The sequence below is a fragment of the Antrostomus carolinensis genome, unplaced genomic scaffold (assembly GCF_000700745.2).
Source record: "Antrostomus carolinensis isolate BGI_N321 unplaced genomic scaffold, ASM70074v2 scaffold5137, whole genome shotgun sequence".
Classification (NCBI taxonomy): Eukaryota; Metazoa; Chordata; class Aves; order Caprimulgiformes; family Caprimulgidae; genus Antrostomus; species Antrostomus carolinensis.
In genome coordinates this window covers 44,973-72,745 of record NW_010326525.1, presented here as the reverse complement: position 1 = coordinate 72,745, position 27,773 = coordinate 44,973, and the positions used below count along the sequence as shown (strand labels likewise).

General features: G+C 36.1%; 1 protein-coding gene across 1 annotated transcript in view; it reads right to left on the bottom strand.

Moving 5' to 3' along the window:
* Window positions 1-27,773, bottom strand: part of HERC2 (HECT and RLD domain containing E3 ubiquitin protein ligase 2) — a gene marked incomplete at its 5' end in the record, with an annotated part of 85,631 nt that overhangs the window by 20,060 nt on the left and 37,798 nt on the right. The window contains 30 exons of the mRNA XM_010171589.1: window positions 916-1,093; window positions 1,834-2,048; window positions 3,367-3,565; window positions 3,693-3,808; window positions 3,953-4,108; window positions 5,042-5,167; window positions 5,549-5,667; window positions 5,759-5,917; window positions 6,425-6,556; window positions 7,684-7,791; window positions 8,500-8,653; window positions 10,906-11,097; window positions 11,476-11,616; window positions 12,403-12,589; window positions 13,152-13,323; window positions 14,196-14,421; window positions 15,132-15,276; window positions 16,470-16,641; window positions 16,724-16,805; window positions 17,266-17,443; window positions 18,909-18,999; window positions 19,654-19,797; window positions 19,902-19,983; window positions 21,809-21,920; window positions 22,524-22,699; window positions 23,272-23,363; window positions 23,536-23,641; window positions 25,331-25,521; window positions 27,229-27,368; window positions 27,518-27,626. Coding sequence (XP_010169891.1) covers window positions 916-1,093; window positions 1,834-2,048; window positions 3,367-3,565; window positions 3,693-3,808; window positions 3,953-4,108; window positions 5,042-5,167; window positions 5,549-5,667; window positions 5,759-5,917; window positions 6,425-6,556; window positions 7,684-7,791; window positions 8,500-8,653; window positions 10,906-11,097; window positions 11,476-11,616; window positions 12,403-12,589; window positions 13,152-13,323; window positions 14,196-14,421; window positions 15,132-15,276; window positions 16,470-16,641; window positions 16,724-16,805; window positions 17,266-17,443; window positions 18,909-18,999; window positions 19,654-19,797; window positions 19,902-19,983; window positions 21,809-21,920; window positions 22,524-22,699; window positions 23,272-23,363; window positions 23,536-23,641; window positions 25,331-25,521; window positions 27,229-27,368; window positions 27,518-27,626 — 4,400 coding nt within the window. The remainder of the gene's footprint in view (window positions 1-915; window positions 1,094-1,833; window positions 2,049-3,366; window positions 3,566-3,692; window positions 3,809-3,952; window positions 4,109-5,041; window positions 5,168-5,548; window positions 5,668-5,758; window positions 5,918-6,424; window positions 6,557-7,683; window positions 7,792-8,499; window positions 8,654-10,905; window positions 11,098-11,475; window positions 11,617-12,402; window positions 12,590-13,151; window positions 13,324-14,195; window positions 14,422-15,131; window positions 15,277-16,469; window positions 16,642-16,723; window positions 16,806-17,265; window positions 17,444-18,908; window positions 19,000-19,653; window positions 19,798-19,901; window positions 19,984-21,808; window positions 21,921-22,523; window positions 22,700-23,271; window positions 23,364-23,535; window positions 23,642-25,330; window positions 25,522-27,228; window positions 27,369-27,517; window positions 27,627-27,773) is intronic.

Below are 27,773 nucleotides of genomic sequence, written 5' to 3'. Positions count from 1 at the left end.
AACAGAAATATATGCACAGAGCTATGAATAAAAATTACAAACTAACATCCAGTTTGATTCAACTAATGTAATCTTATCCTTTGCTGTATTTTCAGCAAGAGAAAACAGGTAGTAAAATGAACTCTCATTTCAAAGGCAGGGCATTTTTCTTAATACCACTATTCTAACTTTAAGTTCTTACAGTCCAGTTCACAGGAGTACGACAGTCTGAATTACAACTCGTCAGCTGATCAGTATAATCATTCTTTCTACCTTCAATACTGTCCACATTCTCAGATCTACCACTTGATTAAGATCTACCCAGATCTACCATTTGATTAAGAATCAAATGAAAACAGTTGTCATCTTCATCAATACTTAACTCAAATTTCTTTAGCAAATAGCCATTATATACTTCATAATTACTTGGGTTAAAGTCTTACTAACTTAGCATATACTTCAGTAACATCTCAGTATTTAATCGTGAGAATTAAGAGTATAATTATTATGTCAGGAAAAAAAGTAGTTTGCAAGTGACTAAGTGGCTATTGCTGTAATCACTGGTATATTTTCCAGGAAGGAAACAATGAGGGAACCAGTACACAAGGAGCTCATTTGTTAATTTCAGTACAAACTACTTCTGTTTAGGGGTGGATTTTATTCACTGGGAGGTGGGGTGTTTGGTTTGGGCTTTTCTTTAAGTCTTCTCTAAAATAAATTCCTTATAAGCTGTTTAGTGACCTCTAACAAAGCCTTGTAGCTCCACTTTCACTTTATTCTTGCAATTCATTCCTGTTTTCTAAAGCAACTGTTTATTTCATACAAATACACACCATTATTTTGCCCTTTCATTCTTTCTATGCAGAAATGCAAAAAGTTACGAATCAGAGCGCAAGAACTGCACTAAGACTGCATAGAACTCCAAAGGTTTCTTACCAGTTTAGGTTTTAGTTGGTCCTCACTATCCCCATGCCCAAGGCGTCCGTATCTTCCCTTTCCCCATGTAAAAAGATCTCCTGCAGCTGTAATACACGCACTGTGTGCTCCCCCAGCAGCAATGTCAACCACTTCTATACCTCTCAGAGATTCAATTACACGAGGACGATCACAAGGGCTGAAATGAAAATATTTGTCTTGAGAAAACTTTCTGAATAGACCATTCACATTCACCAATGTAGGGCGAGAGGTTTTTAAAATGAGTACAAGGACACCTAAAATAACCATTTGCTTTTGTTCCAGTTTAATGTGCTGAGATTTATGTTTAATTAGTCATTCAGAAATATTTTCAGAGGCCTAAAAAAGACAGAATTATTTTACCATATGTTATGCTACAGCATTACAGGTAAACTGAAGCTACAAAACCACTTCCATTAAAGTCTAGTCAAAGTTAAGCTCCTGCCCTGGAAAATCAGTCCAATTTAAGATACATTATCAAAATTTCTAACATAAAATGTATTGTTGCCCCCCATGGACTTCAGTATTCCTTTTTCTTTTTGGATTTGAACATTGTTATCTTTAACACAAAAGAACTTCTCCTTTAATGTAGGCAACAATGCATATGGGGATCAGAAGCAGAAGAGCAGTTTTGCTCCATAAAGCAGAAGACAGATCCCAAAGGAAAGCCACTGGACTTGAGCATCCACAGATGCGTTAGGACACAATATCCAATTACAGAAATCAGAGTAACGGTTTATCTGAAAAATACTTAGTGGTTCTCTAATTTAAAAATGTACATTTCCACATCACTACTTAATGCTGACTTCTACATATAGGCAGTACTCAGACAGATACACAGTAACTATAATAAGTATCCATTAGTAGTTTTTAAAAATAACTTTCTGAAGTGTTACTTACCTTCGGTTTCCATGACCAAGCTTACCATCTTCTGCTTCGCCCCAAGAATAAACTTCTCCCTCAGAAGACAATGCCAAACAGTGCTTTCCACCCGAGTTCACTGCAACTTTCTTTATAAACACATGTTGAATGGATTCCAGTAAAGTTGGAGTAGAAACTGACTCTGTTCCTCCTATTCCAAGCCTACCACCTGCTCCGTAACCAGTGGCATACAGCTTTAAAATGAAAAGTAAAATTTAATTTTGTTTGCCTCTTGAAGAACATTCACTAGAGCTGTAGAGAAGAATTCTTAATGAATGTACACTAGAGTACAGTTAAAGGAAAGCCTGAAAAAAAAAAGTTTCTTAAATGTCTCTATACCCTCCTCTGGAAAATAAGAAATATTTTGAAATATTTCACAAAAAAATTGTGAAAATATGGCTACATCCAAGTCAATACAAACTGTCACTGACTTCACAGGTTTCATTTATAATCCTAAGGCTGATTTTGTAGAAGTATCAAGAAACCACAGCTTTGCATGATGATACTACAAAATCATCTGTGACCTATATGTCTCTTTCAAGCAGCACTACTATCACAGAATCACAGAATGTTGTGAGTTGGAAGGGACCCACAAGGATCATCGAGTCCAACTCCTGTCCCTGAACAGGACAAGGCCAAGATTCAGACCATGTCTATAGTTTTCTTTGTTCTGTGGAATATACACACCTAAACACAATTGCTTCTTCCCCTCCCATCCCATAAGTACAGTTTTAAGCACTGTTTTTCATTCTCTCTTTGTCTATCTGAAAGTAATTTCTCTCAACAGAATGATGTCAAGCAATGTCATTCATCTGTACCTATCCTCCTGTGAACCATTAACAAGCATGACACTGACTGCTGAGGACAGAATCCTTACAGTAGCTCAATAGATGAATGTAACTGTTACAAAAAGCTCTAGCTAAAATTCTTGACCACATCCTTAACACAAAGCTGCCATCTGCATCAAAATAAAAAATTTTTCAAATTCATGAACTTCTTTTTTTCTCCTATACCTTATGCTAAACCTCTGCATGGTGCTCCTTTTCACTCAGGATTTAAACATCTGCTAATTAGATCCTCCAATATCTAACTTACAGGCATTTAGCCAACCATGAACAATCACACATTCAAATTACACATCTCCACTGTCAGAGAGACATAATCACCATCACATTCTACTGCCTGTCCTGTTTTCTAGGACTCTGTGAGCATGTTACTTGTATTCAGCTTTGTTTTCCAACATCTGATCACAGTTTTGAACTGAGAATTAAAATACAGGTTTTGCTCCATGCATTTACACTGAATTCCTATACTGCACTGGCAGAGTTGGTATAGTTCAGTTTCTTTAAAAAACAAATAAATAAAACAAAACTACTAGTACTACTAATAATAAAAATATGTGCTATGCACATTAATTATGCACATAATTATTTATATTTAGCCAAGCCCATTTTAACCGAGGACGAAATATTTCAAGGGAGTCTAATAAGCATTCATTTGTTGTACACTTACTTTTCCATCAGCTGTCACTGCAAACAAAGTCTGTTCACCACCGATTAACTGCACTGGTCTAAGGGTCGCAAGAGCTTCACACGGAGTTGGGACTTTGACCTTTGCCCCTTCAATCCCACCAAGTTGTCCTCTGTGATTATGACCCCAACCATAAATAGTTCCACTGCCTCCAGCTGAAAGTGTCCAGTCATCAGGTCGCCTGAAGAAAATGCAAAACAAAAAATTTTAAAAGAGCTTTTAAAAAGTCACAAAAAAAAAATGCAGTTTATCATTGTACAATAACAAAGCATCAGAAGACCAAACCAATGACAGTTGAAAGAAATAACCTGTTCATCCACTGGACAAGTTGTTCATCCTGTTCTCTCTTAAAGATGTCATGGCACTCATGAAGAACATCCATATTTTCATTATCTGCCATTAATTCTCGGATTTTCTTTGCCACCTGTAAAATATTTTGAATTAAATATTATTCAAACTATCAGTTACTCCCATAACACTTGGCACAGAATACTTCAAACTCGGTCTATCTTTTTAAATTAAACACTTTCCTATGATCCATGAACCATTTAAAATATTTCTGCAGTACCTCATCAAGGAAAAGGCGAGGTAATGGTGTTCTTTTATCAAGAGCCACGGCAACCCTGGATGCCATACAGTATCTCCTGAACCAGGCCCATTTGTGTGTCTCTGCACAGCAAGGGAGAGTGTCCAACTCCAGATCACAAGCAAGAGCCACAAGCACCTGCAGACAACCAAAAAACATTTGAGACATATATCAAAAGTGTGTAAAAAAAAGTCACATGCATTTGATGTAGTTGAACAGCTCACAGACCAGTAGGGCCTGAACAGTCTCAAAGACATGTAAAGTGCAAGGGACATGAAGAGCCATTTTATTACCCTCATTGATGGGGCAGCATCAAGCGTACCTACATGACCTCACATGGTTATGTTATTTAATTTCCTCTTCCAATCCAGAAATTTTCAAAACCCCACCTAGATTAATTTGTCTATATCAAATGCCACGTGCTGAACTTTCTACCTTCCATTTCTAAACTGTTTCCTTCCTACAATTAAATCAATTTTCAACTGATTTTCAATTTGATTCAATTTCAAATCAACGTTACTGATTAAGACTGCGAACAATAGATTACTTCTTCCCTGCATAAACTTTCACATATTTTAAGAATTTCTTTTCCTTAAGATAGATAAGTCATTTTAGTTTAACTTTTAGTACATAGGATTCAGCCTTTTATTCTTGTTGCTCTTCTCTAGGCTTCCTCAGCTTGTTTATTTTTACTTTGAAGTACAAAGTCCAAAACTGAACAGCCTTCATTTTAAGACATTCTTCTTTGTTCCAACTAGATGCAAATAAAACCTTCAGAGTATTTAGATAAACAAATAAATAAAGATATACAACACTTCTATTAGCACAACTACAAAATCTCTTATCAAAAAGCACAGTCTACTGTACTTGCAAGATGTTTTTCTGACCTACCTACCTCTGCCTAGCTAGGTACTCCATATTCTGTGTTGGAATATTTAATTCTCCTTTTAGAAGTAAGATTCTGATTTTGTCAGAAAATGTTTCTGATATAGGACTAGGCAAGCTTACCATGTCTCAAAAAAAAAATCCAGAACTATACTAATGAATTCTTTATTGATTGTACCCCCTTACCTTGAAGAAAGGGCTGTGGAGCAACTGTTTGCCACCTCTCACAATGGGGTCTTCATAGTCAAACTGTCGCTGCAAAGCTTCTGGAAGACCTTTAACCAAAGCAGCTAGAGCACTTCCTGTGAAACTCTAGAGGAACCACAGAACTAGAAAGTTAGTCTTCCTGTATGTATTAGAAGAAGTACATTATTTAGATAACCATGAAAAAACATTAATGATTTCCCACAGTTTCTACAGTTAGCTATGTGAAGTATCATTTCCACGAATTTCCTAACTTTCTATAACTTTTTGGCAATTCCAAAACCACACCTATACAGTACTGGAATTAGCCATTTTTTTTTTCTAAAATTGAGTACCTTTGCAGACTTGCAGACCTGTGCAAGAAGGCTATTCATCTGCATATTTCCTATTTTGCCATTAACAACAGAAATGTTGTATATCAGGGTTTTAATGCTTCACATGCATCTTAATGTGAAAAACGTGAAGAGGAGAGCATCACTGCCTTCTTACCAAAGCTCGTGTCTCTCCATCATTATCCCCTAGAATCCGGTTGATGTTAATTGACTGACCAAACTCTGTTGTGAGCAGTTTCCGTAGTCTCTGCAAGGCCCACATTCTGTGGCCAGCAGCTAAGGAAACATAAGCATACAAAGAATGTAATTACTTAAAACAATCATTTTTACTTCAAACAACCAGACTTAATTTTAAGACCAGACCTACCTAAGGCACTCAGTTGAGCACAAGCTGCAAGAGAAGCCGCCAAGCGAGGAACTATACTCCTGTTGGAAGCAAAATTTAAGCGAAAATCCAACAAACACGTAACCAAATCCATTGAGGGACATGAAAGAATGCAACGATCTGAAAGAAGGTCTTTAGGGCCTGCAAGAAACAAAAAGCAAAAACAAACAAACAAAAGAGGTGGAGAAGATTTGTTCTCAGACTGAAATATGACCAGAACATAGCCAGGATTTAGCTGACCAAACACAGCAGTCTAGTGTGCCAGTCCGCATCTGAATTGGTCCATTCCACTTCCCCCTGAAGGGACTTGGAAGAAAGACGCATAATTCACCTAATTTCAACAGATGCATTTAATTTTTTTTCTTTTCAAATGAACTATGCCTCAAAATTATCCTCTCTTCACTGATGAAGAGGCAAACTAGAGTGATTACAAAATATTTTTATCTCTTCCCTACGTACAAGTGCACCTCTGAGGACATCGTTGAAAACGTTTCCTAAGTATGAATGAAAATATTTTCTTAGTATCAAAGTAAATCTTAGTATCAAAGTTGAACTTTGGCACATAAATATCATGAAATAAATGCAACTGTTAAAGACAAATAAATTTACTCCCTTGCCCTTCTGTAAATGCCAGATATGAAACCTTACCTGCAGCTGGCATGATAGGGTAAACAGTGAATCGCCATCCCCATCCATTCACAGAGCCATCACTGATGAACTTCCACTTCAGTTCATCCCCTGGAATTCGCAATTCACTAGACCAATCTGACCACTCACGACCTGTTACAGGAGGTAATACGAACATATTCATCTCTACTGTCTGAGCCAATGCAAGCTACTCATCAACAGCAACTTCCCTCCATGGTTATATATTATAAACATCACATAATGCATTAGAGAAAGAAAAACAAGCTATGTGAAGCACACAAATGCAACTATAACAGTGTTACACTAACAAAACTGAAGTCTTAAATAGTTTAATTAGCACTCCTAACAGATACCCTCTGTACTTTTAATACCACATACAAAAGACAATTATTATGAGATCTTACTAAAATCCATTGTCCTATTTTCAAATTTTTTTTTCATACTACAAAAATATATAACTATATATACATCAAATTAAGCTTTACAGCTTTTTCCAACCAGGAATGCAATCAGACATATCTCAATAATGAAACACATGCACATCTGAAACAGTTTGGGGAAAAATGAGTCAACAGTAAAAGCCCAAAGACTGCTCAGAAATGTTAAGCACAGGCAGTAACTCCTGAGACCTTGCACATGATGCACTGTATGGGTAGTTTCAAGGTAAAATTTGATTAAATTAAAAATATTCCTCTAAAATCTATGCAAATTAATAGTGCTTAAAAATGAAATCAGAGATAATAGGATAAAAGATGTGAAGATTTCATTTAGTGTCACGTACATAGGCCAGAGCAGAAAACAGAGAGAGTCTAGATGTTATTTTGGGCATTCGACAGCAGAAGAGTATTTGTCTTGACTGTATGAAAGCTCAAATTTCTGCAAGTATTACTAGAAAACAAAAAAGCTAACAAAAGAAGTATCCTTTTCCAATTATATTCCAATTTGTTTAAATATATTTTGTTTATAATAGAAATTTTCACACTTTGGCAGGGGTGCTAACCACTGATCTTTTACACTCTAACTGCTCTTAGGAAGAGCATGACAACATGGTCTTCTGAGAAACTCTCTACATTTAGAGATGCCAGATCACTCTTACATGTCTATCCCTAGACCCTACTTCTTTTTCTGTTTAAAACAGAGTATTAATTTACAGAGATTTCCCTCTTTTTTTATTGGCATGTCAGTCACAGACAGTGGTAGATTTCGTTGAGCATTTAGCAGTAAATAAGATATTTTTGAAAAGCACTAGTTCTCATAACCTGATCGGACGGAAACAATTCTGTTGACACCATCCATTATGGTGAGCGGATCATGACGCCGCTCTGTAGAACACTGGCGATCAAATTCTACCCTCAGTCCCTCAGCACCTAAACAGCAAGAAAGAGTTCACACGTTTCTACACAGCAATCAATACCATGAACAAAGGCAGTATTTTTGAAATCCACATGAAATCAGACACAATTGTTTGGAAGCCACAGTGCTCATTAATAAAAATAACTTCCTTTGTTTTAATGACATTATTTGTCTGTAATTTCTGCTTTTTCAAAGGTTTACATGATAGTAAGCTCATGTGAGTAGGGGTTAGCAGATCAAAATCTATATTCAGAACATTCCAAACTAAAGTTGCAACAGACAAAGAATGTCTATTTACAGTTAAGGCAAATAGCTCTTTGTTGCCTGTACTTTTTGATGAGTACTAGATAACACACTGAAGGAAGCACTAAATCAAAAGACAGCATTAGTACAAAAAAGTATTTCCCTAATACTCAAGACTAGAAGACAGGTGTTCAATTACTAACCCTGAAAAAGACTGTCCTTCCCAACTCCATAACTGAGCAGAAAACAGCAATGACATATAGCTGAAGTCACAGACAGTGAACAAAAAAGGATGTGTTTCACGGAATCAAGATGTTCCTGCAGTATGCAAGTGTTCTCAGAAATATTTTTGATAGCGACAGTCTACATAACATAGCTTTAGAAGTCCAATACACAGTTTTGCAAGCTAAGGAAAAACTTTGTGCAGGCAGGCTTGAAATTAATTCAGTTTTAATAACCTAACTCTAAGAATTCTCTACCTGGTATTTTAACTGTGCCACTAGAAGATGTATCATCAGTATATGGATGGCTGCTTTCTACCACAACTGGTTGCGAAGAGAGTCGACCACTTTGTGAATCAGTTGCCACATCTTCTAGTTCAGTAACACACAGCTCCAACAACATATCAGCAACCTAAGAAAAGAAAAATATATGCTTTAGGAAAAGTAAGTTTCCTTAGTCCAAGAAACCTAAGCCAATTAAAATGCTTCCATAAATTAAAATATATAAATAAATAAATTACTTGTTTTCTGAATTCTGATTCATAAACCATCATATTCATTCAAAAATACTCTTTTTGGTGTTGTTATGGCTAGAAAAGCCTCCTAAAACTAAAAGCCAAACAGATCAAATTTCCAGTAAGTAAATAACAACACAAATAATTGTTTTCCCTTACAGAAAAAAACAACTGTAAATCTAAACTGTAAAGCACAGGCCAAGAGAATATAATGAAAGGCATAAATCTCCTGCTGTACTCAGTGTTGGCACAGCCTCACGCTGAGTGCTGTGTGCAGTTCTGGGCCCCACCATTTAAGAAGGATGCTAAAGGCCCTTGAATGCCTCCAGAGGAGGACAACAAAGCTCGTGAAAGGATTGGAAGGCATGTCCTGTGAGGAGCAGCTGATGACTTTGGCCTTGTCCAGTTCAGAGAAAAGGAGGCTGAGGGGCAACCCCATTGCTCTCTGCAGCTTCCTGAGGAGGGGATGTGGAGATAGAGGTGCTGAGCTCTTCTCCCTGGGATCCAGTGACAGAACATGTGGGAATGGCTCAAAGCTGTGCCAGGGGAGGTCTAGACTGTGCATTAGGAAGCATTTCTTTACCAAAAGAGTGGTCAAACACTGGAACAGGCTTCCTAGAGAGGTGATCAATGCCCCAAGCCTGTCAGTGTTTAAGAGGCATTTGGACAACGCCCTTAATAACATGCTTTAACTTCTGATCAGCCCTGAAGTGGTCAAGCACTAGATAGTCATTGTAGGTCCCTTCCAACTGAAATAGTCTAGTCTATTCTATTCTAAATGTTTAACCAGTAAATAACATTGCAAAACACTGCTTAGAGAGAAAATTCCAATGGTACTCATTTTTAAAGAATTGTTTCAATTAAAAATTCTGACTCTCGTAAAACAAAAGAAACTCAACAACAACAACAAAAAAACACAACAAAAATCACCCACCAACACACACAGAATGTTGTTCAGCTACTCACTATTAATGATAGAAGCAAAAAAACCAGAATTAACACAGAAGTGTATATATGGCGTGCATCTAATTAGGGTGGGAGGGGGACAACTGCATCTCAAACCTAGAACATAGGTATACACACCTGATCATCGTAAGGAATTTGAAAATTTTGGGGGTGGGGGAAGTAAGAGTTTGAGAAATGTCACTCAGTTGCCTCTACACAAATAGCATCAGTTAGGCACTGCCAGATCAGAGATAGCGTAAGATTTCATTGTTTAAAACTGAAGCTGTCTTGTCATTTATACAATTAATAAATAAATAAAATGTCTCTCAATTCAGTGCACACTTCTTAGCAAAGCCATTATACATCTTTTTGGTTAGTGAAGCCAAATTTAATAAAAGAATACAAAAATCAGCTTTGCATAATCACTTCTGATGTTTCAAACCAGTCTTCAAGCAGTGTAACGCCATAAATTAACTACATCATATGAGCATCTTAAAAGAAATGCATTGTTACTCATTAGAAAAAAATATTTGATGGGTTTCAGTTCATTACTGTAAGCAGATATTCTATAAATAATTTATTATTTGCAACATTCTTTCATATAGCTGTTGCTATCCAATATTACAGCATTTATTAATTCTATGTTAGTTGTCCCAAAAAAACCCACACCCATGGATACATTGGAAATAGTTAGAAACTTCAATGCATCCAGTATAAATGTTAAACATTAAGAAGAATTACTATATCATTAACAATATATTAACATCAATTTTAGCTAGCAATAAAGACTGCATCAATTCAAGAAATAAACTCGTCTCCAAAACAAAACCAACATGGAAGTTTTTAAGCTAACATTCCACAGAATCAGGAAATAGGGCTTGGTTTAATTCAGCTTCTTTCCAATAATCACAGCCACTTGTTCAATACACAAATACAGTCCATTAAGCTTCTATTTTAATGTCTAATTGCAGCATGACAAATCAAGGAAATAGTCTTTTATTACTGACATTTGTAGCACATGCATATATTCATGTCATATTTCTATTAAAATCATTAAGGTTCACACACATTTAAGTTAAACTCAAACTTTCATGCTTATTAAGTTTCTCAGTATGTTGAACTGCAGTTCAAATACAAGAAAATATTCTAGTAATCTACTAACAAAAAGGACACAGTTAAAAATGCAAGAGAAACAAAACCTGACCTGTGGGTAAGCTGTGCCCATACCAGAAAGCACAGCCGAAAGAACGTCTCTTCCCTTTTCACCTGCACGGTTGGACACAGCAAGCTTTAGCAGGTCGACCATGACTCGTGTGTCATCTGGTACTAAGAGACTAGTAAACTCATCCAAGTACTGCGGTTCTGGGCCAGATACTTTACTTTGACTTTCTACGTCCTACAAAACAAATTGTAGAAATATTTAGACAGTGAAGATGAAAGAAGTATTTCACTGAATCCTAACAAGTTAACTTGTCTGAAGAAATGTAAAGGTAGTTTAAAACATAATTGGTAAATCAGGGATTATATGGCCCCAAAGTTAACCAACTGTTAAACTCATTTCTCAAGTGAAAAAGCTTTCTTAAAGCTAAGCTCCTTTAACTTTGGTAAAAAAAAATAAAATAAAATAAAAAAAAAATAAAAAAATCCCTCTGTCTGGATAGATTTAAAAAATTCAGTCATTTATAGAGTAACTTTAAAAGCAGAAAAAAAGCAAAACTTCTTGATAAAAGCATGGTAAGGACTTAAGTTCTAAAGAAGGTATTGACAACATTACTTCTTTGGTTTTTGTCATGGTTTCTGCAATGATACTGGCAGCTCCAGGATCATCTGTGACTGGAATGAAAGGACGGGAAGAGGCAGCAGCAGCTGAGGGAGTTACAGCAGATGGTGTCACAGCATCTTCTGAAGAAACAACCTATCCAAAACAAATAATAACTAAAAAAGCTGCAACAAGATACTGTAAAACCTTTACGAGTCTAATTATTTATTAGAAGGGTTTACATTCAAAGACAGCAGCAATTTAAAAACATCAATAAATTCAAAACCAAAAGATTCACTCCCTGTATTTTCAGCTTCTATTTTATGTTCCTAGCATGGCAACCCCGTCAACTCTCCCCTCAATGCCAGCTGCTACAAAAACACACAATAAAACATCACTGCCTACAGAAAAGCAGAGAACAAGCCCTAACAATATATGTCAATTTAATAGTTTGTTAAAGGAAAAGATCTCTTCAGTAGCAAGCCTTTTCTTTTTTCTGCTTCTGTTAGCAGTTGACAATCAACAGAGTAGTATTCCATTCAGGCCCTCCTGTCTACATTAGTTGATATAAGTTTACAATTACATTTCATTAAAAAATTGTCAAATATTCCCTTACTCTTGACTTTTTTTTTTTTTTTTTTTTTTAAAAAAAGATCAATCCTGTAAAATCAATTTAATACTTGGTGAAATGGTTAATATTTTCATGTGAACTCTAAAGTACTACTAGAAATCACCACAACTGCATCACAGTGTATTATGGAAGTTCAAAACTGATTTCACACTAAAATCTTAGTTCTTACAGATCTGATATACACAGACTACCCACTTCTGAAATGACAGTATGAAAGAACTGTTTAATTTCTGCTATTGTCAAACTAAATGGGACAATACTTTTCAGCTTTACTGTGAAGCCCTCTTGGAAAAACTCATTTGACACTTTACCTCCCCTCTTCTGTCCTGCCATGGGTTTGGGCTCAGTCTCTCTTCTAGATCTCCTACGAGCATGCATTCATCTCCATTTGCAGGGCTTCCTGTAGAAGTAGCATCTGATGGTGGGGCTGGTGATGAAGACGAACATTCTACTGGTGCAATCATACTTGCAGGCATCAACGCTCCAACAACTGCATCCCTGAAATCATTTAGGACAGATTAAAATAAACTTAATTATACTCCCTTGTTGAACTTGGAAAAAAATTGTATTACCTTGTCTTAATAAAATAAGGAAAGGTTTCCAAGCTCTGGAATTCAAAGAGTAGTTTATCTCCATTCTCCTTTGGGCTTAAATAATGTGTTTTAAGGCCACTATGTTATATTAGTTCCTCTTCATAAATTTTAGCACAAATAGTCTGTTCTCTACCAACAACAACTGTAAAGTTCTATTGTTCTTTCCACCTTGCCCCCTTACTGCTTCCTCCACATCATCTCTCACGATTTACTTACACTCCTTTTACATGATTTACTTGAACATTTCTAAATAAGCAATTTTTTTCCCCAAGCACTGGGAGCTTCTGTAAAGAAAACATAACAACATAAGGCTAACAGCAACATCAAAAAAAATTTAAATGAAGCTTAGGCCTACTCTGAGAAGTCCAAACTTGTGAAGCAATTTATAGCTGACTCAAGAGACTCGAACAGATGGTAAACCATGCCATCTTTTGCTCTGCAAAAGACAAGAATGTTTGCATGCCTACCTGGCATACATGATCTGTAATGCCATCAGTATATGAGATAACGCCTGCTGTTTGGCAACATTCCCATCAAGCGACAGGAGAATCTTAGCGAGGGAAGGGCGATTCGGCTTGGAACTGTTTGCCCCACTAATTTTGTTACTGGCAGCAGAGGAATCTGCATCTGAAGGAACACCTGGAAAGAGGGGAAAAAAAGAAAAGGTGAGTACTTTTTAATAGTGTAATACATAACTGGAACTGATGTATCTAATTTCTTATTAAGTCATAAAGATGACTGTAAAATTAACTTTACAGTAGATACTTAAACTTCAGTGCCTACAGTTATAACACTGAAGTCAAAACTGAGGCTCTGCAGGAAGAGCTTTCATAAATACTGGAAGTTGCACCTTGTTACTTATTCATTAAGATTAAGGTAATACAGGTAGAAATATTTTGGTGACCAGCATCTAAACCAAGTTTTACTTAAACAGAAATTTCTCAAATAGCAGGGATATTTCTTATTTATTATATATATGTAGTTCTTGCTCTTTTTTAAAAGCATTGCCTTGATCACAAAAAAGCTTAATTACCAAAATGTTCAGTGTTTTTAATATTTAACACAAAGCTGCTTTGCCTCCCTAATTCTTAAGTCACCTACATTAGAAACGAAAGGTAATAGTAGCATCAAGAACTATAGCAAGAGGCAACATATAAGAAGAACAACATTACAGTAGCATCCATCTGCCATTACCTCCATAAAGCTCTATTCCATATTAAAGATGAAGTCTTTGGGGTGTTTCATAAAGCATGTTGCATTTTAATTTCCTGAAGAACAACAAAAGCTCAAACTAATGCTACTTCTGAAGGAGTCCTTTCTAACTTCCACTTTCAGGAAGAGGTTTTGTTGGGGTTTTTTTAGAGGTATGTATATTTTCTGTTGTTGTTTTGTGGTGTTTTTTTAAAAGACAGTTTTCTTTTTGCACTCTTCTGTCACTTATTGAACCACACACACAACTAACTCTCCAATGGCATAGGAAAAAAAAAAAAAGTAAGGCAATAAATACCAACCAAGATAAGAAGCACCTAAAGGGTCCCTCGCTGTCTGGAAAAGTACAGGTTCATGAACAGATGGTGTAGCTACATCCACTGTTGTCCATGCTACACTGTGGGAAGACCCACAAGCAACCCGGGTGATTTTCTGGCCTTCCAAGCCCTGGACAAGAGTGGGCTTTCTATTGACTGTAGTAGTTCCATTGCCTTGCTGCCCATGGTCATTGTCACCCCAAGCATAAACCTGTCAGTAAACATTTTCACATATTACTTTGCTTCAGTGGCTGCCTCATTTAATTGTTTTCTTTAAAATTCCTACAAAGGAATCTTAGTGATTTGTATTATTAATCTAGGACACTTTAGAAAAATCCATTGCTGTGACTTCTCCCCCCCCATTAAATAATGCAGGCATTATCATACATTAAAATAAAAAATGAAAAAAAAAAAATCAGAGTAGCACTTTCAGATGATTCATAAATTATTGCCAATTCATAAATCATCAGTTGATTCATAAATTATTCAATGTTCACAGTGAACACTAAGTCAGAAGAATTAGCTGCATAGTAATTAGACTGGGGAACTGAATCAATACTCTATTAATGATAACGCTGGATCACAGCAGAAAAATTTGTCCAGAATACTACGACTACTTCTTCATTTCAAGAGTCAGAAGCAGGAAGCTTGAACATGAGATAATACATAAACTTGGAAAATATTACAAAATCGGCTACGACATCATTTAGACTCCAATAATATGATGAAAGCTAATATATATTTTAAATTACAATCATGCTTATATTTATTCAGGAATTTAGTAAGCAAATAAATATCACTAGAAATTTTTAGTCCATTTAATCAGCACCGATGTTATTACACTCTTCTTCCTCAACACAGGTTAGTTTATTCATTTCTGGATCAAGGAAAAAGGGAAAAGGAGGGTGATGCACGACATACCTGTCCAGTGTCAGTAACTGCTAGACAATGGAGCGCGCCTACAGCCACGTGTACAATTTTTTTACCCCTCAGTCCCTCCACAACTTGTGGCTTTCGTACATGTACATCTGTGCCATGGCCCAGCCTGAAGTAGTCTCCCTTACCCCTGCAAAAGACAGAAAACTTAAATTTCAAAACAATTATATTGTTTACACGTTCCTGTCAATGCAGCTTCCCAAATCAAAATACTGCATTTATCACTGGGATTAAACACAAGTACCAGCTAGCAAATCCTTCAAATCTGAATTACAAAGGCATAAAAATGAGGATAACCGCAGTTCTGTGACTCCGTAACTTCTCACCTCAGTACAGAACAGGCATCATGATGCCTATTTTTCTGTATGTAGTGTAACTGTGATTACACTGAATTTCCTCTGTTGCAGAAACACTGCAATTATAAATACTTACAAAACTTAGATAGATTTATACTACTGAGGATAAACTGGATAACAACAGACCCATTAACAAGTCTACTCACATGAAAAAAAACATACAGGAACTAAGATGTTTTCAGAATTGCATATTTTTTACACTATTGCAAGCCTCAAGAAAGGTTACCAAGCCTCCATAATTTAAATTCTTCTAAAATTGTTATACACAAACTGCACTAAAAATATACCATATGCAAAAGTCATGAAAACACTTTAAAATGCCTCTAAGAATGTCAGTAAAGAAGACAAAAATCCTGAGATTTCTTCCACTGTGTTTTCAGTAACCATTCATTCAGTTCTGCTGCTCTCCACCATCACCACCAATTTTTCTCATGACAGGTTACGTTATGCTGGAGGTGATTATATTATACAGTACTGTTGTCTAAGTAAAGTTGTAACAAAAAAGTTGTGATTTTTCCCTCAAATCAATACAGATTCAAGAAGATAAGAATAAAAGTTTAGAAACAACTCAGCCATCCTAAAGTGCAGATATGCACAGCTGAAACGGACCCAAGAAAACCTCCTTGTAGACCTGTGAGGTCATGAAATACCGGTAGGTTTTATGACTAGACTTAACAGTGTGAAGACAAACTGGGGGATGAAAGGAATGAAAAAGAATTTTGCAGGGAGTTCCACTAATTCAGCAAGACTCAGGCATCCTAACAAAGTACAATACACTGATAAGAGCATGCTACAAGACACAGTGTTAAACTAATTGAACAGATCACATAATGTCTCAAAGAGCTGCCAATTTAAAAGACAAAGCACACAGATAAGGCACATATGAAGTTAAGACGGTCAAACAGCAATAAATACAACACAAACTTAGCAATTGCTTTGTTAATACTTCCTGGCAAATGCAACATACCATGTCCATACCACTCCTGACTTGGTCAGTGCCAATGAGAACTGTGCACCACACTCAATCTGACATACGCCTTGGCCGTTCAGTCTTTCAATGTTCTGAGGAATGTTGCATCCTTCACTTCCTCCTCGGCCCAGTTTTCCAAAATCACCATCACCCCAAGAAAACACCAAACCTAACAAATAGCAAACTGCAGGTCAAACAACGATCACAGTATTCCCATGTACTAGAAAGCTTGTGGAACAAGATATTCCTACCTTCATCTGTCAAAGCAAGAGTCTGAGCATCTCTGCTTCCACAAGCAACCTGAATGACTCTGTGGCCAAGGAGCACTTTAACCTACAAAGTAGAAACAGTAAGCAAGAGAAAGTTTCAAATAAATTATATTTTAAAACCTTACAGACATTTTCAAGCTCTTATAATGATCTCATTCATTGTATCCAGCCTGAGCATGCCATTTAGCAAAGGGTTATCAAGCCTTGCACACTCAGGATCCAACTGCTCAACAACAGTAGTGGCTTCCAGCTATGAATAAAGTAGATGCAGAACATGAATGTTCAAAACAGCACCAGCCATTCTGCATTACTTCCCAAGAAAAATAAAAGATTGGATTTTTTTTGGCCTTTCTGAAATAGCTTGCTTGTTACTAGAGGTATGTGTACCCAAACCTAATTTATATCACTCCAAAATGATGGCTTCATACTGCTTTCACAGTTTTTGGCCTTACTTTAGCTTTATTTCATCAATTATTAAACAAACACATTTTCATTTCATCAGAGCCAAGAAACATTTATTTTACCATCTTAGGCTTCAGCTGTGTAGTATTATCTCCATGTCCTAGCCTTCCATATTCTCCAAGACCCCATGTATACAGTTCACCACTAGAGGTAATGGCAGCACTGTGGGAACTGCCACAAGCAATATCACGGATGCGTTTGGTTTTCAAAGCTTCTATCAATCTGGGTTTATCACAATTCCTAGAGAAAAAAAGTAATTCATTGTGTTAATTATGAAAGAGCTGCACAATACACTCCAACCTTCACAATCCAAAAAAATTTATGTAATAACTAACAGTAATCTAAAGATAAAGTAAGGTATAACATTATGATTCCAAGACATACTCTTCAGTAGCACCATAAATCTAAAGTTTATACTATTTTAAAGTACTTCAAAGTTTATTTAAATAAATATTTGATGTACACACTGCAAAACTTACAAGACAAAGCCAAAATACAAAAGTGACTAATCAATTAGGAAGCGTATAATAGAAACTGAAAACTGATATCCTATCATGGTCCAAAGTTGAGCCATTTCTTAGAAGTAACTATTTCTCCACTCTGCGCAAACAGAGCCAGATAGTAAGATTAAGAGATGACACCCTCATCCCAACTTTGCTCTTTATGAGAGAGAAACTAGAACTGGAATTTACTGTTGGGTTTCTATGAGAGCACTGGAAACATTTGCTATTCATATGGTTACAATATTCTCTAAATTCAGGGAAGAGTTTCAACTCAAGGTTTTCGAATATTGACTGTCCAACAGAGCCACTATTAAGGTTTTATAAAATTACGCATGGCCTCTGGAAAATTTGCTCCCATGAAATTCCCAAGAGTTCCAAGTCTCACTTTTAATAAAATTACAGAAAGCATGAGGCAGCTGAACAATAAACAATACTGCTCTAATCTGGACTTCCCTTTTCATTTATCTGACACACATGCCCCTGTGAACATTTATTTGGTTATATATTAACCAACTGAGTTGGATACTGTAATTTTTTATGCATGCTGTGCAGGTCTTCAAAATATATTAGAATGACAAACAGATTTTCCCATGGGCTACGTTTATTTTATTTTTTTTTTTCAAAACATTGTTCTGTGGTGCATACAAAGGAAAACCCTGAGACAACTCAAATTTTCCTCAAAGTTGTGCTGTGGAGGATTAAATAATGTAACACTGAAAAGTGTTAGACATTTATTTCCAGCTATCAAGTTTCTGAACAGATGTCTAAAGAAAAGGGCTACAAAATACTATGTCAGGCTTACATTGTGAACTGTTACAGCTCAGGAACATAAAACTGCTATGGTTTTACACCTCAAGGCATCTCTGTAAACTTTACCTTATAGAAGTAACCAAAAATTCTATGTCCAAAAGTGTGCCATTTCATTAGTGACATCCCAAAACACTATTTAAAGACTATCCACTAAGTATGTTTCCAAATACTATATTAACTGAACGCATCCTTTTTAGATGACTGACGACTGCTACAAGTGCTGCACCATAAACTGACATACACTGCCAAAAAAAACCCAAAAAAACAACTTTTCACTATTTTTTTTATTTCCATGGTATTAAAAATCCTGTCATTGTCAATAGTGGTGGTCAGCTGTGTCATGCAACACAAATATTCTCTTACTGAAAGACAGACAAATTTGGTATCCTTACATTCGACTGAAGTGACCAAGTTTTCCATCATCGCCTTCACCCCATGAAAATACCTTTCCATCAACAGTTAATGCCATAGCATGTCGGCCACCTAAAAGTGTACACATAAATTTAAATTTTCCAGCTTTCAAGCAGGCAGCAGGACTAGCAAAAATCTCAGGAATTTGACATTGCTCTACTGCTGCAATGTAATCGTACAAGCCTTTCAACCCAATACACATTACTTATTTTTTTCAGAGTTCTACTGTGATTTAATTTAAAACAAAACTTTTGTGCCAGTAGTATTCCTGGCACATTAAAAAAAAAAAAAAAAAAAAAAATCACTCAACTTGCTATTTTCGATGCTGCAAGAAAACAAAAGAAAAACCAAACCCACCATTTAACAATATTCAAAAATGAAAACACTTTAATCGGATCAGACTGAGAAACTATTCAGAAGGTACCAAAATTAACTTCCAGCAAATAAAAAAAAAAACTGTGTATAGTCTAAATTCACAGATTTTAGAACCATTAGACTTAAACTGACATTTTATGCAACAGTTTAATTTATTAAACAATTAATTTAATTAATTAATTTAATTAATTTAATTTAATTTATTAAACAATTTAATAAACTGTATTTATTTAAAAAAAAAAAAAAAAATCTATCAGATATGCTGGGGCATCACAACACCCAAGAAAATTGCAACTATTTTCAGGCTAAATTTATTATGTTTATATACATAAGAACAGCAATAGTCAGTACCTGAGTGAACAGCCACCTTCTTTACCACATAGTTACTGAGAGCTGTAATTTGTCGAGGAATAGGCACAGTTCCACTGGATATTCCTAAACCCAGCCTTCCATTTGTGGCTTCTCCACAGGCATATACTTTACCATCTACAGTCACTAAAATGAAGAAAAAAAAAAAAGTTTGAAACACCATTAATGTTTCACAGCTAGAAATCTGTTTCCACCCTTAAATAATTGTTTTTATTTTAAACTCATATTACCTGCAAAAAGGCTTTTGGATCCTCCAGCTACTTGTACAACATTCAAGGCAGACAGGGTTTCAGAAAAGGAAGGGACCTTTATCTAGAGCAGACAGGAAATAAAGATCATTAAAATACACTGTAAACTTTTTATACTTTAAAAAGATCAGCTATTCTTAAGTGATAAACTAAATAATCTAACAGGCACTTTTTTTTTTTTAATATGTGAAACTCCCTGTATTATTGAGACACTCCACATACAACAGTTAATATGCATAAGGCAAAAGATAGGAATCAAGAAAAAGCATTTAATACTGAAATAATGATACATACAAAACCTCAGAGAAAATGAAATGTGATATAAACAAGGATTTTCCTTTTAGTGAATTTTTCTTGAGAATTTCAAGTTCAGTTTTGAAGAAAGGCACAACAGTGAAATAAACCCAATTACAAGTGTTAACTAACACACTTCATCAGCATACGGGAACACAAAACCACAACTGAGTTTTTCAGTAGCAAAATCCTTTAGTAATTTGGATTAGAGATCAACTCAAGGGCGGGGCAGGGGGAAGAGACCAGGAAATCTTATTTTCTCCAAACCAAGTCTTTGATCATTGAGATAGTTACATATATATACATACAGATAGATAGATAGATACACATATACATATGTGTATATCTACACATACACACAAAAACAGACATCAACATTCCTTTTCAAGTGTTTTAATCAACATATAATCACACCTGGCATAACCCCTTATATAAAAAAAGTATTTATTTTTAAGCAGCTGAAGAGATAAAGTTTCTAGCAGACTTCTTCATTACAGTATATGGGAATGAAGTTTGAAGGACATTTGAAGTCTTAAATTAGTTTTTAAATTACTATCCTAATTAGTCAATTTATGCAGTTAACAATATTAAATGTTAAATACTAAGTAAATTAAATAATACTTGTTAAGACCTCAAAGATAAAGAGTTTAAGTTCACGCTAGCATGTTTTCTCCACTCAAAAAAGTTTAATATTTACAGAATTAATTTATATTTATAGAGATATCTGATTTTTTTTTTTATCCCCTTGCTTCTCCCATTTAACTGTCTTATAGTTCTCCCCTCTTCTAGGTGTCTAGGTGAGGGGAAGCACTTTAGCCAAGCAGATCCATAATTCTGCCTTCAACATATCTGGAGCAAGAATGAACTGAAATCTGCACTTCTGCACTGAAGCCTTGATGGCTTTATGCACCAATAAAATACAGGATGGAGAATATAGTAACAGTTAACTTCTTGCTTCCTGAAAGGCACTTTATGGATACAGTAGTATGTTTTATTTACAACATAAATTAAAGAAGAGCTCTTTCAACATACTTTTCAGAGTAATGACATCTTAAACTGATTAAACATTCACCAGGTACCTCCCATCTTGCATTGTATTAAAAATTATGTATAAATGGCTGTATCCAGGGCTGAAATTCCTCTCAAATAACACTGAAGGGTAATCAAGTTACACCAATCAAAAGATTAAAATTCAAGTTGGGTTTTTTTTTTTCTGATTACTGCACCAGCTCCACGTACAAGTAACACAGAAAAGTTCACCAATATCTTTATTTCATGCATGCAAACTCAAAAGCAACAGAATATGTATAGAGTGCAACACATTGATAGAACAATTAGTTCACTATCATCTAAAGCAAATCATTAAGTGGCTGCTAAAAATCAAACTGGATTTCAGAGTAACAATCAAAATGCAAATTTTCTCCCATTTTCCACCCAGCAGACATCTAGATGTCTTAACAGTAAAAAGCCATTAAAACCTACTCATTGTAGCTTTTAATAATAACCTGTAAAATTCTGATTAAATTTGAATTAATTTTGAGTTGTGTGACTTGTACTTTTTATTTTTAGCTGAAGCATGAAATCGACAAACATACCTTGGAACCTTTTAGCCCTCCCAACTGGTCTTTGTCATTCAGTCCCCAAACAAAAACTTTGGTTCTTATTGTAGCTGCCGATTCAAGCCCAGCTGCCTTCTTTCTAACAAGACTAAACATATTGAGAAAAGAAAACACCACAAAGTCAGTTTAGCAACCTGCATGCTACAGCATAGGCACCTTTCTACTGTATTCACTAATTTTACAGCTTGGACTGTTTCAGTACTCAAAATACATCACCACAGTTAATTGGTGGCTACAACAAATGAAACACAAACAAAACAAAAAAAAAAAAACATATGCTTTGCTGAGTAGTGGTAAATACTCACGTGCCACATACCAAATATAAACATGTCAAGTTTTTAGCTAGGTTTTCAACTCCAAGTATACTGCAGCAGCAGAAGAGCTGTACCAGATGCTAGCATCTTACCAGTGTGATAACCTTAAAGAAGTTATTTATCAGCAAATGACCTGCTTAACAATTTTGACAAACTAAGATACTGTTATCTCTTTACTACCATTCAAGTCCTGTGCAACTTGCTCTGTGTGAAGCTGCTTTGGCAGAGGGGTTGGACTAGATTATCTCCACAGCTCCCTTCCAATCCCTACCATTCTATAATTCCATGAAGTTGCTCTTCTTACAATAACCTCCTGACTGGAGGGTAGAGACACCAAGGTTCTTTATCATTTCCCGTCCGTTTCTGCAGTTACCTACCTCCCGGTGTTAGCTTTATCGTCATCCTCTTCCTCATTATCAGAAGCAAGGAAAGGGACTGCAGCCAAATCTTCATCCTCTGCACGTATACGTCCCAGTATGCTGAGGCCATGTATTTTGCAATCAATCCCAGAGCTTCTGCACTGCTTGATTGCTATCTCAATATACCTGTGGTACTAAGAAGGAAAAAAAACTAAATTGCCACCTTTTGGGTCCTATATAACTTTATAAAACATAGGAAAGAGTTAGAACTTTTGCTTGACTTTGTAACCTTACACAAAATGAATCTGTAACTTTAAATATTTGGCTGTTACACATTACGGAATTCATACTTTAAGATAAGCATATGGCCTCAATTTGAGAATTATTTCACTTTCAATCTTCTAAAAAACTCACTATGCATTCCTCCTTGCTGTTACTGAAAAAGATCAGAGCAACTATCCAAAATAAGCTTTACCACCCACCAAAAGCATCCCCAAATTTAAGTTTATTGGCATGTTTTCTTGGTTCACAGCCATATTGATTTACATCAAAAAAACTAAAATATCTTTACTACTGTGATTATGATAAAACTTATTAGGGTAATTAACTTTACAAAAGTGCCAAAAATAATGCTAATTTAGAGGAAAAGTAAAATACCATGCTTTAATAGTCACAACAGTGCTTTTCATCCATCTCTAGCATATTGTATTGTATGCAACAGTATACTGATACACACAACAAAAATTCTCACACAAACTTCACTTACTTCTGTACAATCACTGAGAAGAGGCACTGTGGTGTCTGTAGGATTTATATTGATTGTCTTTAGCTCTATAAGGTTATTTAAGGAATTCCCCCCTAGAAAACAAAACATGGAAAGAAAAACATTTTAAGATATGGTGTTTGTTTCATACACAGGCACCATGCATGTTAAAGAGATCAGTATGTTAAATGAAACCAGATAAATACCTACTATTGAATGTTAAAGAAAATATGTATTTTTCAGACTTCTCACAGAACATACACATACCTGAAACTACAACTAAGGAGGGCATGTAACTGCTGTCTGCAGGGTCCACTATCATCTTCAGTCTGTGAACAAGAACATCTGGAAAAATCTCCAAGCGAATCCAGTGCTAGAGGAAACACAGAGAATTTCATTTTCAGATAGTACTGTTACCACCATCATATGGTTAACAAGAACAAATGTTACACAACAGCTGCAACGCATGGGAATTGGCCAAAGGAAAACAACCTTGTAAAATTCTCACCTGTCCAGCCTCCAAATACAAGTGAAACAGTTGCAACAAATTATTTATTTCACCCAAGGGCAACACCATTGAGAAGACTGAGAAAGCACAATACAACTGGAGGTCAAGAAACAGGACATAATGTAAATCTGTGACTGGTTACAGTCTGTTAACAACCCGAAAGAAGGGTACTTGGGCATATTCTCAGCACAGCCATCAACAGAGCACCAAAACACACTGGAAAGAAGCCTAGCCGCAAATCCCAGTGCCTAGGTTGGCCACAAAGCAGTGCTGCAGGCCAATAAATTGAGTAAATCAAACTAAGCAACAATGCTTATATGTTTTTACAAATTAGCTGGACACAGGAGTCAAACGTACATTAAGCAAGGTTGCCAATAACACTAAACTAGGACTGAGATGTGGACTCTGCCTCAAGGACAGAGAGGCCTGACAAAGAGATCTGGATAGATGGGCAGTCATCAATCATATGAATTTTAACAAGAGCAGATGCTGGATTCTCCCCTGGGATGCAGTAATCTTGCTTATACATACAAATTGGAGAACTGGAGGGTGCAGACCAGCCCCGCAGAAAGCTTTCTGGGTGTTTGGGTTGATGGCAAGTTGAGTATGAGTCAGCAGTGTATTCTGTGAGACAAAAGGGCCAACCATGTCCTGGGGTGCACCAAGCACAGCACAGCTAGCCAGCCCAGGGAGGCGATTATCCCATTCTACACTGCGCTGGTGCAACCCCACCTTGAGTACTGTGTACAGTTTTGTGCACCTCAATATAAGAAGGACATCAAACCATTAAAGTATGCCCAGAGGAGAGCAACCAAGATGGTGAAAGGTCTCAAGGGCAAGATTTCCAAGGTCACTTGGTTTGTTCAGCTTGGAGAAGAGAAGGCTGAGGGGTGACCTCATCACAGTCTACAACTTCCTCAAGGGAGGCAGTGGACCGGGAGGTGCTGATCTCCTCTCTTTAGTGGTAGGACACAGTTCCCAGGGAAGCCATCACAGCACCAAGCCTGCCAGAGTTCAAGGAGCATCTACAAGATGGTCTTATATGGTTTAGTTTTAGGCAGTCCTGCAAGGAGCAGGGAGTTGGAGTTGATGATTATTATGGGTCCCTTCTAACTCAAGATAGTTTATGATTCTATGCAAGTGAGGGAGTGCCTGAAGGAAGTTTTAGCTAGTAAGAACAGAGGTGCTTTTCATATTGCAACAAACTCACTTAACTAAAATATAATCAATGTGATTGTTAAGAACAATTGTCATCAGTTATTATACTGAAAAGCCAATTGTAACCATATAACCAACTACAATAGAGTAATTACCCTGTATTTCAAAAATCACACAAGTTCCTTACAATTCACATTAAATAATTAGAAAGATAAGCACAGATTTAAAAAAATAGGCACATTTACTATGAAGAAACACAGTTTTTTACTTCAGATGTCTATTTTTACTACTCTTCCATCTTACACGAAGGTAACAAATACATTTCACTAAGGTAAATACTTATCCTCTTAAGAATAAAGTATGCCAGAAAAAAACAGTTTGGGCTTAAAAAGTTACCTTTCCTTGTGAACCAGAAGACTGCCAGCACTGCTCACTACCATCAATAAGACGTGAAGCCTGATTCACAGAGGATGAGACATTCAAATTCTTAACTATCCTTGACCAATCATCCAGTAACATTCCCCGCTGGCTACTATGTCGTCTCTTCAGCTGCTTTCCAGAACGCCCACAGAACACTGGAGACTGACCTGCAAGGTTCAATGAAATGCTGAGCACGTACCCCTCAAAAAAATAGCTTTTATTATACACATAAGCAGTGTGAAAGGAATTATAACAAATCAAAGATTTCAGCTATGTAGTCTAAAAGTAGAATATGGAAGCATGTCATGGTAGTACTACTTACGCTTAAAGGGCATAGCTCAAGATGTATTTTCTTTTTAAAAGGAGTTTCAAGCACTTTACCTGACTGTAAGTTTTCATGCCTACCATTTGGCACAGTCACACTTTATATTCTTACACTTATAATTGATACGTACCAAGAAAACACTATAATTTAGAAAAAAAAAATATTGAAAAATTAAAGAAAATTACTCTCTTCAGGAATGTAAGACACTAAGAGTAATTCCTAAAATCAAATTATAAAATATTACAGGGGCATGCCATCTTTAAAATTGACAGAATCCTTAAAAGACTAACATTCTTGACTAAACAGCCACTTGAAAGGGTCCTTCCTTTTGAAATACACATCAAAATTTATGATCACGAATACTTCAAAATACAGATCCACAGCACAGGAATTTTATACACCACCATAGCATATGAAAAATACTCAACCAATCCTGAACAGAAATGCCTTAGAGGTGAATAGACATAGTTAAATTACAACACTGAAAAATCCCACATCTTGTTCAAGAATGAGGTGGTGTAGTGAGTTGTTGATTTTCTCCCTGCAAAAACCTACTTCTACTTCCTTTCACTGTTCTTTGTAGCTTCTAGAAAGCTTGACTAGAAGAAAATTGTAACTTCTCTACCGTATCCAGGGCAACAGGAAGGATTACAGATTCACACCATACTAGCTGTGCAACCACATTATCTGATCCTTTAATGGAAAGTCTTTCTTGCCCTTTAGACAAACTATCACACACATGCATTGCACGCTCATGATTTCTAGCAAGGAATCAGATTTATTCATTATCCAAACCACTAAGACTGGTTACATGTAAATATGAGTAAGTTTAGTCCAGAAGCCAGCACCACCTTGCAAATACTAGGGATCAGACTGATTTTTAGACAAGTGGAGAAGAAAAGAAAGACAGAAAAGCTGTTGTCAGGTAAGTTTTGCATAATAATGCAAAACCCAAAAGCTTTCGAGTTAAAATGGCTGCACCTGTTCTTGCCCTACAAACAAAAAATTCTGATTATGACTCTTTCAAAAGGCTTCTCTTTCCTACCACACCTCTCTGGAGTCTCCACATCATGGAGGAAATGAGGCAACAGCCATTGGCAACACATCGACAGGCAAAACTGATGAAGAGCAACTGAGTTGTAAGAAGGTATCTTAGGTATTTCAAGTTGCACCTCCTGTCATGAAGATTCCATTCACCCACATTTACATTTAGGCTGATAGCAGAAGGCAGAAGGATTAAAGAATTATATGTTTCACTGTTGGTATAGCTAAGAATACAGTTTTGACATTGTCAGAATTCACTCTCACATAGCTATATTTTTTAAACTTTTTTAACAGTACAAAGAAAGCTTAAAGGTTGATGTTTTGGTGTAGACTGCCACATGCAATGGTAAGCAGTGCTATGATCTGCTAAAAATGCTCTGTTGTGTAGAGGGTCAGTCTGAACACTATTTTCATTATGTTAAAGAGCTGAATTTAAAACTTTTTTTAAAAACAAATTCAATGCATTTTAAATTAATCTAAGAAACACTCAGATTCTGAAACTTACCTGGTTCATTTATTCTGCCAAAAGTATGTCGGGTGTTATGCTTCCTGGTTTTAAAACAGGTTTCACAAAAGTCAAAATCATCACAGTTTCTGCATTTGAATCTAGGCCCATTGATAGGAAACATCTGACAGCCATCACATCTGATTTCACAAAAGAACAACGAGTAAGTATATTTCTAGCAGTCTTCATGGCACAGGTTAATTGTAACACAAGTCAAGATAATGGAATCAAGACAGTAGGGCTGAAGGATAACCCATATACATTAAGAAAAATGTAAATCATCACTTACGTGACTCCAGGATGAATGCTGGGGACCAGTTCCATTTCTGACAACAAGCCAGTCCAATGAGACTGCTGAGGAAAGTCTACAATGACATCTTTTCCATTGGCGCTAAAAGCTGCGACAAGAACACACAGAAAATACAGTGTGTTGCAAATCTCTATAAAATAAAGCCCAAAGTGTCCAGTGCAACAACAGAGCAGAAACACTTAATAGCAGTTACTTTCAAAAGTAATCTTTTATTTTCATGGAAGTATGTATTAAC